Source organism: Diceros bicornis, chromosome 8 (genome assembly GCF_020826845.1).
Source record: "Diceros bicornis minor isolate mBicDic1 chromosome 8, mDicBic1.mat.cur, whole genome shotgun sequence".
NCBI lineage: Eukaryota > Metazoa > Chordata > Mammalia > Perissodactyla > Rhinocerotidae > Diceros > Diceros bicornis.
In genome coordinates this window covers 62,307,503-62,321,447 of record NC_080747.1, presented here as the reverse complement: position 1 = coordinate 62,321,447, position 13,945 = coordinate 62,307,503, and the positions used below count along the sequence as shown (strand labels likewise).

General features: G+C 48.5%; 2 protein-coding genes across 3 annotated transcripts in view; one reads left to right on the top strand and one right to left on the bottom strand.

Annotated features, from left to right (window-relative positions):
• The window catches only part of SEPTIN11 (septin 11), a 127,651-nt gene extending 117,723 nt beyond the window's left edge, over positions 1–9,928 (bottom strand). For both annotated transcript variants that reach the window (XM_058547312.1, XM_058547310.1), the window contains exon 1: positions 9,785–9,928. In XM_058547312.1, coding sequence (XP_058403295.1) covers positions 9,785–9,904 — 120 coding nt within the window. In that variant the 5' untranslated portion in view covers positions 9,905–9,928. The remainder of the gene's footprint in view (positions 1–9,784) is intronic.
• Positions 9,929–10,065: 137 nt separating this feature from the next.
• On the top strand, positions 10,066–13,625 carry SOWAHB (sosondowah ankyrin repeat domain family member B). Its single transcript, XM_058547309.1, has one exon. The coding sequence runs from the start codon at positions 10,339–10,341 to the stop codon at positions 12,706–12,708; it is 2,370 nt and encodes a 789-aa protein (XP_058403292.1). The 5' UTR covers positions 10,066–10,338; the 3' UTR covers positions 12,709–13,625.
• Positions 13,626–13,945: the final 320 nt, after the last annotated feature.

Below are 13,945 nucleotides of genomic sequence, written 5' to 3'. Positions count from 1 at the left end.
CATACAAATAAAGCCCTTAAAACAACACTGAATATGCAATAGCTATTATCATTATAGGAAGGGCATATACTGGGATTGGGGGTGTGGCTCCCTTGATTGGGTGACCACTGAGCTGAATCTTGAAGGAAATTTAGGTTAGCCAGAATAAAGGGAGAAGGGGTGGGGTTGGAGGAAGACATCCTGAACTTCCTCCTGTTCCCTTGTGTAGTGTGTTGAATGGTGTCCCCCCAAAAGATACGTCTACATTCAAACTCCTGGAACCTATGAATGTTACTTTATTTGAAAAAGGTAAAGATTTGCAGAAGTAACTAAATTAAGGATCTTATAATCAGATCATCCCTGATTATCTGAGTGGGCCCTAAATCCAATGACAAATGTCCCTGTAAAGGACAGAGGTGGAGAGGCCACAGAAGAAAAGGCCACGTGAAGACGGACTCAGAGATGGGAGTGATGTGGCCACAAGCCAAGGAAGCCAGGAATACAGACAGTTACCAAGAGTTGGAAGAGGAAAAGAAGGATTCTCTCCTAGAGTCTCCAGAGGGAGTGTGGCCTCACCAACACCTTGATTTCCAACGTCTAGCCTCCTAAACTGGGAGAGAATACATTTGTTATTTTAAGCCACCCAGATTGTGATAATGCATTACAGCAGCCTCAAGAAAGTAATACCCCTTGTTATTCTGAGTTCTCTCCACAACTAATTCTTTGCTAGTGGTGAACAGGACACAGTCCTGGCCCTCCTGGAGCCTGTGTTCTTGTTGAGAGGGCCACACAAAAATGAACAACTCTGTAAGTTATTTCTAATAGTGGAAATAGTGCTGTGAAAGTTAAGCTCTGGAACTGTATATCCAATTGCCCACTTGCCATCTCTACTTAATGTCTACTGGGCATCTCAAACGTAACTTTCCCCAAATAGAAGTGCCTGGAGGTGCCTGGAGACAGGAAGTGGATTTATCAGATCAGGAAAGGCCTCGAGGAGGAGGTGACATAGGCAAGAATGATGAGGATGATCTAAGGCAGTGACTGAAGGAAGGGCGGTTCAAAACAAGGCGCTCTTTTTTGTTTTGTTTTGTTTCAGAAAGGAAAATAGGCAGCAGAGATGAAGCGAGGAAGAGGATGAAGATGCAAGGGAGAGGGTAACAGAAGGAGTAAGGGTCTAGAGGAGACAGTGACATGGAGCTAAGATGAGAAAGCAGCACAGGGATCAGGGGCTTTGAAGGGAAATAGTAAGCACAGAGCAGGGGCTCAAGGGTGCTGACTCCAAACTAAAACTGTCTGGGTTTGAATCCCAGCCCGGCCGCTTACTGGTTATAAAATGGTAGGAAATTACATTATCTGGATCTTGACTTCCTCAACTACAAAATAAGGATAATAATAGCTCCTACCTCAGATTCCTCAAAAAATTAAAAATAGAAATACCCTCTGATCCAGCCATCCCACTACTGGGAATCTATCCAACGGACCTGAAATCAACAATCCAAAGAGGCTTATGCACCCCTATGTTCATGGCAGCATTATTCACTATAACTAAGAAGTGGAAGCAACCCAAGTGTCCCGTGACTGACGATTCGATCAAGAAGATGTGGTATATATATACAATGGAATACTACTCAGCCATAAAAAAAGATAAAATCGTCCCATTTGCAACAACATGGATGGACCTAGAGGGTATTATGTTAAGTGAAATAAGCCAGAGAGAGAAAGACAAACACCACATGACTGCACACATATGTGGAATATAAACCAACACACGGACAGGGAGAACTGTATGGTGGTTACCAGGGGCAAGGGGGTTGGGGGTTGGGCACAAGGGGTGAAGGGAGGTATGTATACGGTGACTGACAAACAATAATGTACAACCAAAATTTCACAATGTTATAAACTATTAACACATCAATAAAAAAAATAATAGCTCCTACTTCATAGGAATTTGTTAGGAGAATTGAATATAGTAATATGTGTAAAGTACTTGGCTCAATGTCGGGCACATGGTATGAAATGAAGGTCATTATTGCTATTAAGATTATGAGAAGTAGCATCAAGTTTAGAATCAGAATGTGAGCACTGGAAGGAACTTCAGAATCATAGAGTCTAATTCCCTTGTTGTACAAATGGGGAAACTGAGGCCCAGAGAGTTTGTAAATCGGCCAAGTTTAAAGAGATAGTTAGAGGCAGAGCCAAGATCAGACTAATTGAAGGTCTGTGCTTTTTCTAGGTGGGCTTCACATATAGATTTGAGAATCATAATAATATAGGTGGTAATTGAAGCTGGGAAAATAGACAAAGTTACTCAGAGAGAACTCATAGAATGTCGAAAGAAGAAATGGAAAGAAGAGCTAGCAAGGAAGACTCAGAGCTGGGTCAGGGGGGAGGAAGAAGACCCAGAAAAGAGTAATGGCTGTCGAAGCCAAGACGGAGATTTCAAAAGGAAAAAATAGTCAACTGGGTCGAATACTCCAGACAGTTGAGGAAAGATTATGACTCCAGCACAAAATGCTAGATTTGAAGTCAACTTGATTTGAGCATCAGTTCCACAAGACACTAAACTCTGAAACTTTGGGTTTCCTATATACATGGAAAATCTGCTGACTCCTTTAACAAATTTAAACCCACACCTTCTAAAGTTGGCAATGCAGGGAGACTTTCCACTTGAGGAGGCGTAGCTGGACCTTACTCCAGACCCTGAAATGAACCTTACTCTTGGGGTGTCTCTTACACTAATGTCTGCTGCAGCCACAACCAGCAGACTGGCCTTAGGGGGACAAAACATGGATTTTACAATTCCTCTCATTGCCATAGTATGGCTGAGACAGGTTATAATATTTAAGCAAGACCCCTAATGTTGGGGCTGGTCATGGAACTCTTTTCTTCTCTTTCTAGATTCACCCCATAGAAAAATTCATCCCATTGCTTTAAAATACCATCTCAATGCACAAGATTCTCAAATTTATATCTCTGACTCTGACTTCACCCCTGAGCTCCAGACGTATATGTCCAGTCACCTACTGTAGATCATTACTTAGATGTCCAATGGTCATCTCAAACTTAACCTCTCTAAAAGGGCACACTTGACTTCCTAGCTCCAAATCAGGACTTACCTCAATATTCCCAGTCATGGTAAATTCATACCCACCCACCAGCCCATTCTCTAGGTTCTTCCTCCAGAACCTTTTCCAAATCTCAGTCCTTCTCTACACCTGATACCTTGCTATTCCAAGCTACAACCATCCGTTACCTGCCCCTCTACAGTAGTCTCCCAATTGGATTTTCTGCTTCTAGTTTGGCATCCCCTATAATCTATTATACACAGCAGCCAGACAATCCATTTACTATATAAATCACATGTTACTCTCTTGATTATAAACCTTCAATGGCTTCCCATCACACTTAGATTAAAACCCAAACACCGGGGCCGGCCCCGTGGCTTAGTGGTTAAGTGCGCACGCTCCGCTACTGGTGGCCCGGGTTCGGGATCCCGGGCATGCACTGACGCACTGCTTTTCTGGCCACGCTGAGGTGGCATCCCACATACAGCAACTAGAAGGATGTGCAACTATGACATGCAACTATCTACTGGGGCTTTGGGGGAAAAAGAAAAAAGGAGGAGGATTGGCAATAGAGCTCAGAGCCAGTCTTCCTCAGCAAAAAGAGGAGCATTGGCATGGATGTTAGCTCAGGGCTGATCTTCCTCACCAAAAAAAAAAAACAAAAAAAAACCCCAAACCCCATTAGGCCTTACAAGAGCCAGACCCTGCTCACTGTTTTGACTTCTCACTCCACACTTCCCTCTCTCACTGTGCTCCAGCTTAGCCCCTGGTTTTCTTGCTGTTCCTCAAATATACAGTGCTCATTTCTGATGTAACATTAACTATTCCCTCTATCTGGAATGCGTTCCCCATCTTGCCCCCTCTCCTCCAGGAGACATGGCTGTCTCCTCCTTATCTTTGAGGTCTCTGCTTGCTGCTCTCGTCTAAGAGAGGCCTTCCCTGTCCATCCTTGCTAGATTAGCTCTCCAGCCAGTCTCTATCCTATCAGTCACCTTTTGTATCTGGTCGCTTATCATGAGTGATATTTTCTCATTTACTTTTATGTTTATTGTCTGTCACTTCCCCACTGGAATGTAAGTTTCCCGAAAGCAGAGATTTTGTATGTTTGGTTTACCACTGTGTTCCTAACTTCAGAAAGGTGCATCCACATCGTAGGCGCTCAATAAATACGACAAAAAAACAAAGAAATAAAGGCTCAGGACAGGAGAAGGGAAATGAACGTGGAAAGCCCTCTGTCATTGGATTATCTGGCTCGTAAGTTAGAGCCCTCAACTTCAGCATTCAGCACCTCAACACTGCTACTTCAGTGTGCCCCGGGGGAGTACCCAGACTTGCAGAAATCCAAACCTGAGTGAGTGGGAGAGAGGGAGAGGGGGGGAGAGAGAGAGAGAGGGGAGGAGGAGGAGGAGGAGGAGGAGAAAGAGGTAGAAAGAGAGAGTGGGTGAGCATCCTGGTTTTCTCTCCTGGCTTTCTACGGTCCACCTTAGCTCTGGTTTCACCTGGGGATCTACTCACCTACCTGGATGATTGACATTGGGTAGTTCCACCTTCTTAGGTGGAGATACCACTCTAAATCCACAGTAGAGGTTTGGACCAAAGGCAAAGAATAAGCACATTAGACACATCCTACAAGAAATACATACAAATTAATAGCAAGGAGAACTACTTTCTGCAAGGTAAAGACCTCTGTTCCACACACTTCCCATACTTGTTCTGAGGATCAGATAAAGGACAGTGATCTGGAATGTGACACACATGTATAAATCACTAGATTACACTGTTTGCTGACTGCATCTGTTGATGAGGAGCACAGTGGGTACTCCTGGCAAAATGCCATCTGTGTTACTCATGCCACAATACTAAAGATTTACGCAGATGATTCTTGTTTCCTCTGCATGCCAAATGGCTTCAGCAAACTTGCTTGTGTAAGACTCATTCAGCACCCCCTCTCACAGTTCCATGATATTTTCTCCCCCAATGCCTTTCACTTCCACTGTGCTTCATCCACATGGTCATGCTCTGAATCTTGTCATCACCTCCACACTACTCCACTTTGGAAACCTTAAGCCCCAGGACTTAACAATATTTGATCTGCTCAAAATATCCTAAACTTCTAGCCCTATATTCACTTACTCCCATTGTACTTGTTTTTCAACCCCACCAAGTCTTCCTCAAACCGTTTCTCCTGACCTATTAGCCCCCTAATTAATACAATAGCCACTTTTCTTCTTTCTATTCTCGATGGGAAAGCAGTTCTCCCCTGTCCTGTCCTCAGGAATCTCTCTCCCTGAACTCTGGACTCCAGCCCCACCCCCAAGCCCTGTTTCATCAATTATTTACTCTCTCCTCTAGGTCTTCAACTTATCCTTTCCTGGCTTTTTTCCCTCAGCACATAGACATGATCATATCTCTTCTAACAACTACCAAAAAAAAAGAAAAATCTTAGGTTACATGATCTGATAGTCTCCTTATCTAGAATTCTCTCTTCTCCTTCCTTTCACGGTCCAGTCTTTCTCACCCTACTCTAACCCCATTCACTCCTCACCCCCCTGTAACCTGACTTCCGGTCCCACCACTCTTCCAACACTGCCCCAGACCAGGCCCCAGTGACCTCACAGGCTATGGGCATATTTCACTTCTTATCTAACTTGGCGTCATCTCTAGAAAGCTGTTCCTCCTTCTGCCTCCGTGCTTCTGTGATACCCACTCAGTGGTGTTCCTCTTCCGCCTCCAGCCGCTCCTTCTAAGTCTCCCTAACAGGTTTCTTTTCCTCTTTCCCTTTGGTAAACGTGGGTTCACCCTCCACCCGTTCCCTTCCCACTGCCAGTATATCTCTTTCTAAGCAATTTTATCATTGCCTGTGGCTTAAATGACCATTTATAGATGATACTGTCATACATTCTTGGAGCCTCAAACCTATATTACCTTTTGTGTGTGTGTGTGTGTGTGTGTGAGGAAGATCAGCCCTGAGCTAACATCCATGCCAATGCTCCTCTTTTTGCTGAGGAAGACTGGCCCTGAGCTAACATCTATTGCCAATCCTCCTCCTTTTTTTCCCTTTTTCTCCCCAAAGCCCCAGTAGATAGTTGTATGTCATAGTTGCACATCCTTCTAGTTGCTGTATGTGGGGCGCCGCCTCAGCATGGCCAGAGAAGTGGTGTGTCTGTGCACGCCCGGGATCCCAACCTGGGCTGCCAGTAGCGGAGCAGGCGCACTTAACCGCTAAGCCATGGGGCTGGCCCGTCAAACCTATATTACCTTTTAGATATTCCTGTTTTTATGGCCCACAGGCACCTCAAACTTAATATGCCCCAAACTGAATTTATCATATTGCCCATATCCAAAACAGACCCTTTATTCTATATTTTCTATCCGTGTAGATGGTAACAGCCATCCATCCAGTGACTCAAGCTAGACGCATGAGAGAAGCCAAGCTTGATCCTCACCCCAGGCTCCTCTGGCTCCAAATCCTGTTGAATTCGCCCACTATCTCCTTAATACATCTGTTCATCTTCCTTTTTCTGACACTGCTGAACTTAGACGTTTTGCATCCTTTTTCTGGATCATCTCACTTCTGGACCATTTTCCCCGCTGGCAGCTTCATCTCCCCACTCCAGCCTAAGATTTGATAGTGTTTTTTTCTTTGTCTTTGTTATTCATTTATGTCTACTTTTCTTTGTTAGTTCTTTGTCTTTTTCAAACTAAATAGTAATATACTCTCATTGTAAAATAGCCAAATAGTTTATAAGGCTATAAAGAAAAAGTTCAAGTCACCCCTGACCCAGTCCTCAAATTTTACTCCCAAACACACTTTTTTTTTCCGAAAATAGGATGTTATTAAGAAGAAGATTAGCCCTGAGATAACATCTGTTGCCAATTCTCCTCTTTTTGCTGAGGAAGACTGGCCCTGAGCTAACATCCGTGCCCATCTTCCTCCACTTTATATGGGACGCCACCACAGCATGGCGTGACAAGTGGTGCGGCGCTGCACGCCAAGGATCCAGGCCTGCCAACCGCGGGCCTCCCACACGGAGCATGTAACTGCTAGGCCACTGGGCTGACCCCAGTATTTCTTCTACTTTAAGAGGCATAGTTTTCACATGTTAACATCTCTGAAACCAAAATGTATCATACAATCAGTGGTGTCTTAGATTTTGTTTAATACACTATTGTTCTACGATGTGCTATTTTTATTCATTAATATGGGTCATGATTACAAGCCAGCACTTATCTCCAGGATGATCTTTCTAAAACACAAACCTACCCTCCTCCCCAGGCCCTTCATCTTCTGACTCTCTCCTACTTTTGCACTCTCATTTCCAGCACATTCACACACGTCCTCTTCCTTAAAGCCAAGCAGATCTCTTTGCAGTTAGTTCCCCAGATACACTGTGCTGAGCTGGATCTTTGTGCTTTTGCACCGAAGTTTCCTCTGCCTCTTTCTCACCTCTTCTACTCAAAGTTGCCTCTTACTGGAAAACTGTCCTGATCCCCCAAGGGGCAAGTTGAGTTGCCCCTCAACTTCCCCAGCATCTGGTGCACAACTTTGTTAAATCACTTAATGCACAGGTTCGGGCCATTTCTCTGGTTGGTTGCTCCCAATAAACAGTGAGTTCTCGAGCATGCTATCTTCTTTGTACTCATTTCCAGTAGTGTTGGGGCAACATAGGCATTCCATAAATATTTTTGCAAACAATGAACTGTGCATGCAGAAGGAATAAAAAGGCTCTCTGAGTTCAGGTGAAGAGCATTCTAATTCTATCCTTTTAACCTGGGACAGAAAGAGAAAAAGTAGGAGAGAAGGTCTAGATGCTAACTACTTGGGCACGCAGAAATCTAAAGCAATTGGATTTTTTCTTCTCTTTCCCTGCTTTCTACTCCTCCAGACCTACTAATTCCACCCTCAACCCTCAGAGATAATCTGATTTCAACAACCATGCCCTTGATGACCCCTTCCTTTCTCCCTAGACCTCTTAAGTGCTTCAGGTTCAAACCTCTGTCTACATCATCACCCCTTCTTGGCACAAGTCCCCTCCTTTGTAACCAGAAGTTTTGAAAAGTACTAAAGGGGGATTTTCTCCAGTTCCTGCTCTAAAACGCCCACCTGAGTTTCCCATTTGGACTCCCTCCTGCCCTAGGTGTGGACACACCTCTCAATGCCACCAAGACTCAACACCACGAAATAAACCCAAAAGGAAGCTGAAGTTTAATACAAAACATTTATTTTAATAACTATCCCAAAGGCTTGAAGTTAATTTAGAGACCTCAGTGGAAACCATTATCCCTCTCTCAACCTAGTATTGGGGTTGGATTCTAGAAAATGCCAAAAATAGACAAAAATATTTCCTAGTTCTTCTTTCTGACCTAGATCATTTAAAGCCAAGGAGTCTGATTCATTTATGGAAAAGTACCAGGTTATGTTGGGGACTTTAAATAAAGCTCAGCTAATGTGGCCTATGTGGCACTCACTAAGATTGGTCCATGCCAAAACATATTGACACTTGGAGGCCAACACACTTTCAATACCTTCTCTTGGTAAAAAGGACAGGGACTCATGAAACAATCAGAAATAGTAGAGAAAAAAAAGAAAAAGTGGAAAGATGAGAGGAAGACAGGAATGAAGAGGGCAGTGACAGGGCAGGAGAAAATAGAGACTTTATAATAGGAAATACAGCAGGCAGAGGTTTTCAAAAACTAGGCCTATTTGTGGTCACAGTTTGGACTAAACAACCACATCACAACGGAAAGAAATGGGAAGACAGCCAAAGAAAAGAATGGGGGAGGGCGTAGAGCCGGATAGGTAAATAGATAAAACAGTGCAAGTATCTTGGGCAAGCAAACAGGAGTGATAAGGAAATAGGATCTCAACTCAAAGACCAGAGGATTATTAAAGAAAGGGCAGGATCAACCTGTGGCCAATGAAATGAAGGGAGAGAGCAGCTGTTAGGGAAAGTGCTGCGATTCTGCCGTCCTGAAGAGGCCGGTGAGAAAGAGAGCTCTAGTCTGCAATTGGACTCGGAATTAGGAAACTCACAGCCCCTCAGTGGAGAATGAGAGTCAAGCGGCCATTCTAACGCGGGGAGCAGTGGGGTCAGAGCAGGCCAGCCTGGAATATGCTTACCATTTTGAACGTGTGGAGGAAACCTTCCATTCGGAGAGAAACGACAACTTCACTTAAGCCAACACAAAAGAGACTGTACAAATCTCTTCTGCTCACAAATTTTAGAGTAAATAAAAACAAAGTAACACTAGGCACCAAATACCTGAACTGTTGAGACATAATTCCTGTTCATTTTAGCTGCTGGGGCAAACAAATATCAAACTTTGATTTTTCCTGCCCCCCCCCCCCACGTGAGACCGTTAGGAAGAAAAAGGCCAAAACCAACCCGTAACCGTCAAAGTGATTTCTTGTTTCAGTACAGCCTTCGGTGTGTTTGGACCCGTGGGAGCTGGTGCAGGAGGAGCCGCCCTTGTAGTATCTTCAGATCTAGAGAGGTTTGTTTTGGATGCAAAATGAGTTTCCCCGACCTCAATACTGCCTCAGAGAACCTGAAATTACTACCCCACAGCGTTAATAAAGGCACCTTTTGGAGAGACCGCAGGATGCCGGTTAATTTGCACCTTCTTCCCCACCCATCGACTTCAGCCACAACTTAGGCAGCGAAAGGAGAGGGCAGGAACAGATCTACTGCTTTCGTTTCCTATGTGGCCGAGACCCAAATGAGCGGCCGATCGCCTACCTGCCTTCCATTTCCCCGGCCAGGAGCGGCTGCGCGTCCTGCAGAGAGGTTCGCTGCCGACTGCCGCTTGCTCGAAACCTCACCTACCGGCGCTTTCTGTCTCAGACCAGCCTGACTCATCTGGGATGGGTGGCAGGGGTGGGGGAGACCTCAGAGGGCGGAGGGACAGGAGGAGGCGGGCAGGGCCCTTCCTCCAGAGCCAGGGAGGGGGCGTCGCCAGGGCGCAGGTGAAACCGACTCCGACCTATCCCGGGAACTTTCGCCGCCGGGACTGGCTGCGAGAGGCCCGCGTCGCGCAGGGGCGGCTTCAGAGCCGCCCTCTCCCACTCTGGCTGCGCGCGGGGGCTCAGCCCGGGGGCCTCTGTCCGGAGGACCCGCTGTGCTCTTGGCGCGTTCGCGGGCTGCCAGCAGCGCCGGCCTCCGCGGCTGATGGAGGCGGGTGGCGCCGCCCTGGACGCAGGTGACACACACCAGGCCAGGGTTTCTGCTGGCGGGGGAGAGCGCAGGGAGGGCGAGACGCAGACACCCCGGGGGCAGGGGACGACAAGGCAGCGATGGCCCGAGAGTTGAGCCAGGAGGCACTACTGGACTTTCTGTGTCAGGCTGGGGGCAGAGTGACCAACGCCGCCTTGCTGAGCCATTTCAAGAGCTTTCTCCGAGACCCCGACGCGCCCCCCAGCCAGCACCAGCGCCGCCGGGAGCTCTTCAAGGGCTTCGTCAACTCAGTCGCCGCAGTGCGCCAGGACCCCGACGGCACCAAGTACGTGGTGCTCAAGAGGAGGTACAGGGACCTTTTGGGGGAGGAGGGGCTGCAGAGACCCCGCGACCCACCCGCAGCCGCCGCCCCTGCCGGGGGAGCTGCGCCCTGCTCCCCGCGAGGCGCGCGCCGGGGGGAGCCGCCGCCGCCGCAGCAGCCCAGGCGGCGTTGGCGCGAGAAGGAGCCAGAGGAGGAGCCAGCAGGTGCCGCAGCCCCAGCCGCGGACGCAGGTTGCAATGGACTCCCGGCCAGCGGCACTCAGGCGGCGGCCCGGGGAGGCGGCGGGCGGAGGGGCAGCTCCGGCCACAGGGCACCGGTGCCCGCGGCTGCGGCGGCAGCTGCCCAGGCCGGAGCCAGGTGCGCGGCTGTGGAGACGCAGGGCCGCTGCTGCTGGGAATGCCTCCAGAACGGCCTGGAGGGACTCCCGGGCGAACCGCTGCTCGGCGCAGTCCCGGACCCCGCCACCGCCGGGAAGAAGCCGCCGCGTGCCCAGGATGACCGCGGCGCTCCCAGGCAGCAGCGGGAAGGCGCGCCTGCTGAGCCCGCACAGGTGCCCACAGCGCCGCGCTGGCCTCCCACAACCGTCGAGGCTGCTGGCAGCGGGGCTTCCCCGCCTGCTCTCCTGTCCCGCCTTACTCCTCCCGAAGACCCGCCCGAGCTATTGACTCAGAGCTCTCTGTGTTATTCGACCCTGCAGCAGCAGCAGCAGCGCACTCGAGAATGGGTGGCCAGACACCCTCAGATACCAGAGGCCCGGAACCAGGGCCCCATCCGAGCCTGGTCGGTGCTGCCAGACAACTTCCCCCAGCTAACCTCGGAGCTGGGCTTCTGGGTCCAGGAACCTAATTCAGTGCCGTCAGACCCCCCTCTTTCCTTGCATTCTCTCTTTCCTGTTGTTCCGGAATCCCTGACCGGGAACTCTCCATTGACAGTCTTTCGTAGCATTCGCTGTCAGCTGTCCCTCCAAGATCTGGATGACTTTGTGGACCAGGAGAGCCACAGTAGTGAGGAGAGCAGCACTGGGCCCAAAGAGTCCCCTGGAGGTTCTGAAGAGGGGCTGCAGGTTGCCCTGGGAACCCCAGATTGGAGAAAGCTCAGGAATCCAGCTCGGGGCCTTTCTGCAAAGGAGGGCAACCCCAGCAGGAGCCCTCGGGGCCTCAGAAACAGAGATACTGCTCACATCTCTCAGCAGGTCCCAACAGGGGCTAATGGCCTTACAGGCCACCCCCAGGAGCCTTTGCCCTGGCCAGCTCCCAAGTTAAGGAGATCCCACAGGAGGAGCTCTCAGGCAGGGAGAGCCAAAGTGTCCTCCTCTGATGAGGAATGCTTTGAGGAGGACTTGCTGAAAAGGAGTCGGCGCCCACCACGGTCCAGGAAGCCCTCCAAGGCAGGAGCACTGTTCAGCCCAAGGGTGGATGCCGCTCTGACACTAAAACCTGCAGACATTAAGGCTGCTGTTACTGAGCAGGGTCGGCCATACAGCTCGTGGGCCCCGGGTGGGGAGGGGCCTGCAGCCTGGGTGCCACACAGACCTTCAGAGCACAAGTCATCCCTGGTCCCCCTAGATGCCAGGGAGCATGAATGGATTGTGAAGCTTGCCAGTGGCTCTTGGATTCAGGTGTTGACTTTATTCTGGGAGGACCCCCAGCTGGCTTTGCACAAAGACTTCTTGACTGGGTACACTGCCTTGCACTGGATAGCCAAGCATGGTGACCTCAGGGCCCTTCAGGACTTGGTTGCAGGTGCACAGAAAGCAGGGATCACCCTTGATGTAAATGTGAAGTCCAGTTGTGGGTATACCCCTCTGCATCTTGCAGCGATTCATGGCCACCAGGGAGTCATCAAATTGCTAGTGCAAAGGTTGGCTTCTAGGGTGAATGTCCGGGACAGCAGTGGGAAGAAGCCGTGGCAGTATCTGACCAGTAATACGTCTGGGGAAATATGGCAGCTATTGGGAGCCCCTAGGGGCAAGCCCATTTTTCCTGTCTATCCCTTAGTCCGAAGTTCTTCCCCCACCAGGAAGGCCAAGAGCCAGGAAATATCTAGAAATGTCACCCGAAAGACTTCCTTAGCTGCACTACTCAAAAGTCAGCACAGCAAATGGAAATTGGCCAACCAGTATGAGAAATTTCCCACTCGAAGGGAAAGAGAAGAGTATAGTGACTGAGGTGGACTCCTCTCTCTAACACACAGCCACCACGCCCCCATCCTTGAGCTCTTCAGTGAGAGAATTCAAGGGGAATAGAAAAATTGCTGAGGATTTGGTAAAGGGAGAGGTCAAGTGAGATGGCCTACCTAGTGTTTATCTCCCTGGATTTTATGTCAGCACATCTTGGACCTCAGAGGTCATCCAAGCTTTCTGATGGCTCAAGTCCTTGGGCCAGTGAAATCTAGACAAGAGGCAGAGGGGGTACTTAAAACCCAGCAGGTGTTCTTCCTCTTCCCTGCCACCACGGGTCTGGGCACAGTAAGCCACATTGTTTTCTGAAGCAGCAACCCCAGTCCTTGGCTAGAGAGGGAACAGATGTCTAACAAGAAGCGACGCAATTCGAGGAATTGACGAAGCTCAAATGAAATCCTCTCTGCCTAGTAGCTCTCTGGCTTCTATTCATTTGGAGAATAAATCTTGGCTGAGAGTGGAAAGCACCAGGTTTGAAGTCAGATGGCTCCTCTTCTTTTCTTTTTCCTTTTTGGCATTCAAATCGGTGAAATAAAATTATTACTGGAGAGTAGAACTTAATTTAGCCCAGTCCTCGGGTCTTCCTTTGAATGCAACCTTCCTTTCAATGGTGGCTAATGTCTGAAATGATTAGTGCCTCATCTGGGTCTCTTCTTCATGATCAGAGAAGCAGTTGGGTAAGATCCAGTTATGACCAACATTCAGGCCCCCCTTTTTAAAAATCAACCTAAGGGGAACTTTCCAAATGTAAAAAGTGGGTGGCTCATTTGCATAGTGACTGAAACCATCTTTCATGGAAACTCCCTATCTAACAAAGAGCAGAATTAGCATCAGTGGGCCATCCCTGTGGCTTAGCGGTTAAGTGCGCGCACTCTGCTGCTGGCGGCCGGGGGTTCGGATCCCGGGCGCGCACTGAAGCACCACTTCTCCGGCCATGCTGAGGCTGTGTCCCACATACAGCAACTAGAAGGATGTGCAGCTATGACATACAACTATCTACTGGGGCTTTGGGGGAAAAATAAATAAATAAAATTATAAAAAAAAAAAAAGAATTAGCATCAGTAGTTTTCAATAGGTTTGAATGCCCAGCATTCATACTCATGAAAAGAGAGAAATGATTTTGCTCTGGGGAAGTAGTAAGGGCTAAGAGGTGAATGCCTCCCCACCAGGAATTTTCTAAGCTGCTAAACATAATTTTGTTTGCACTAAACTTGTTGCCAATTAA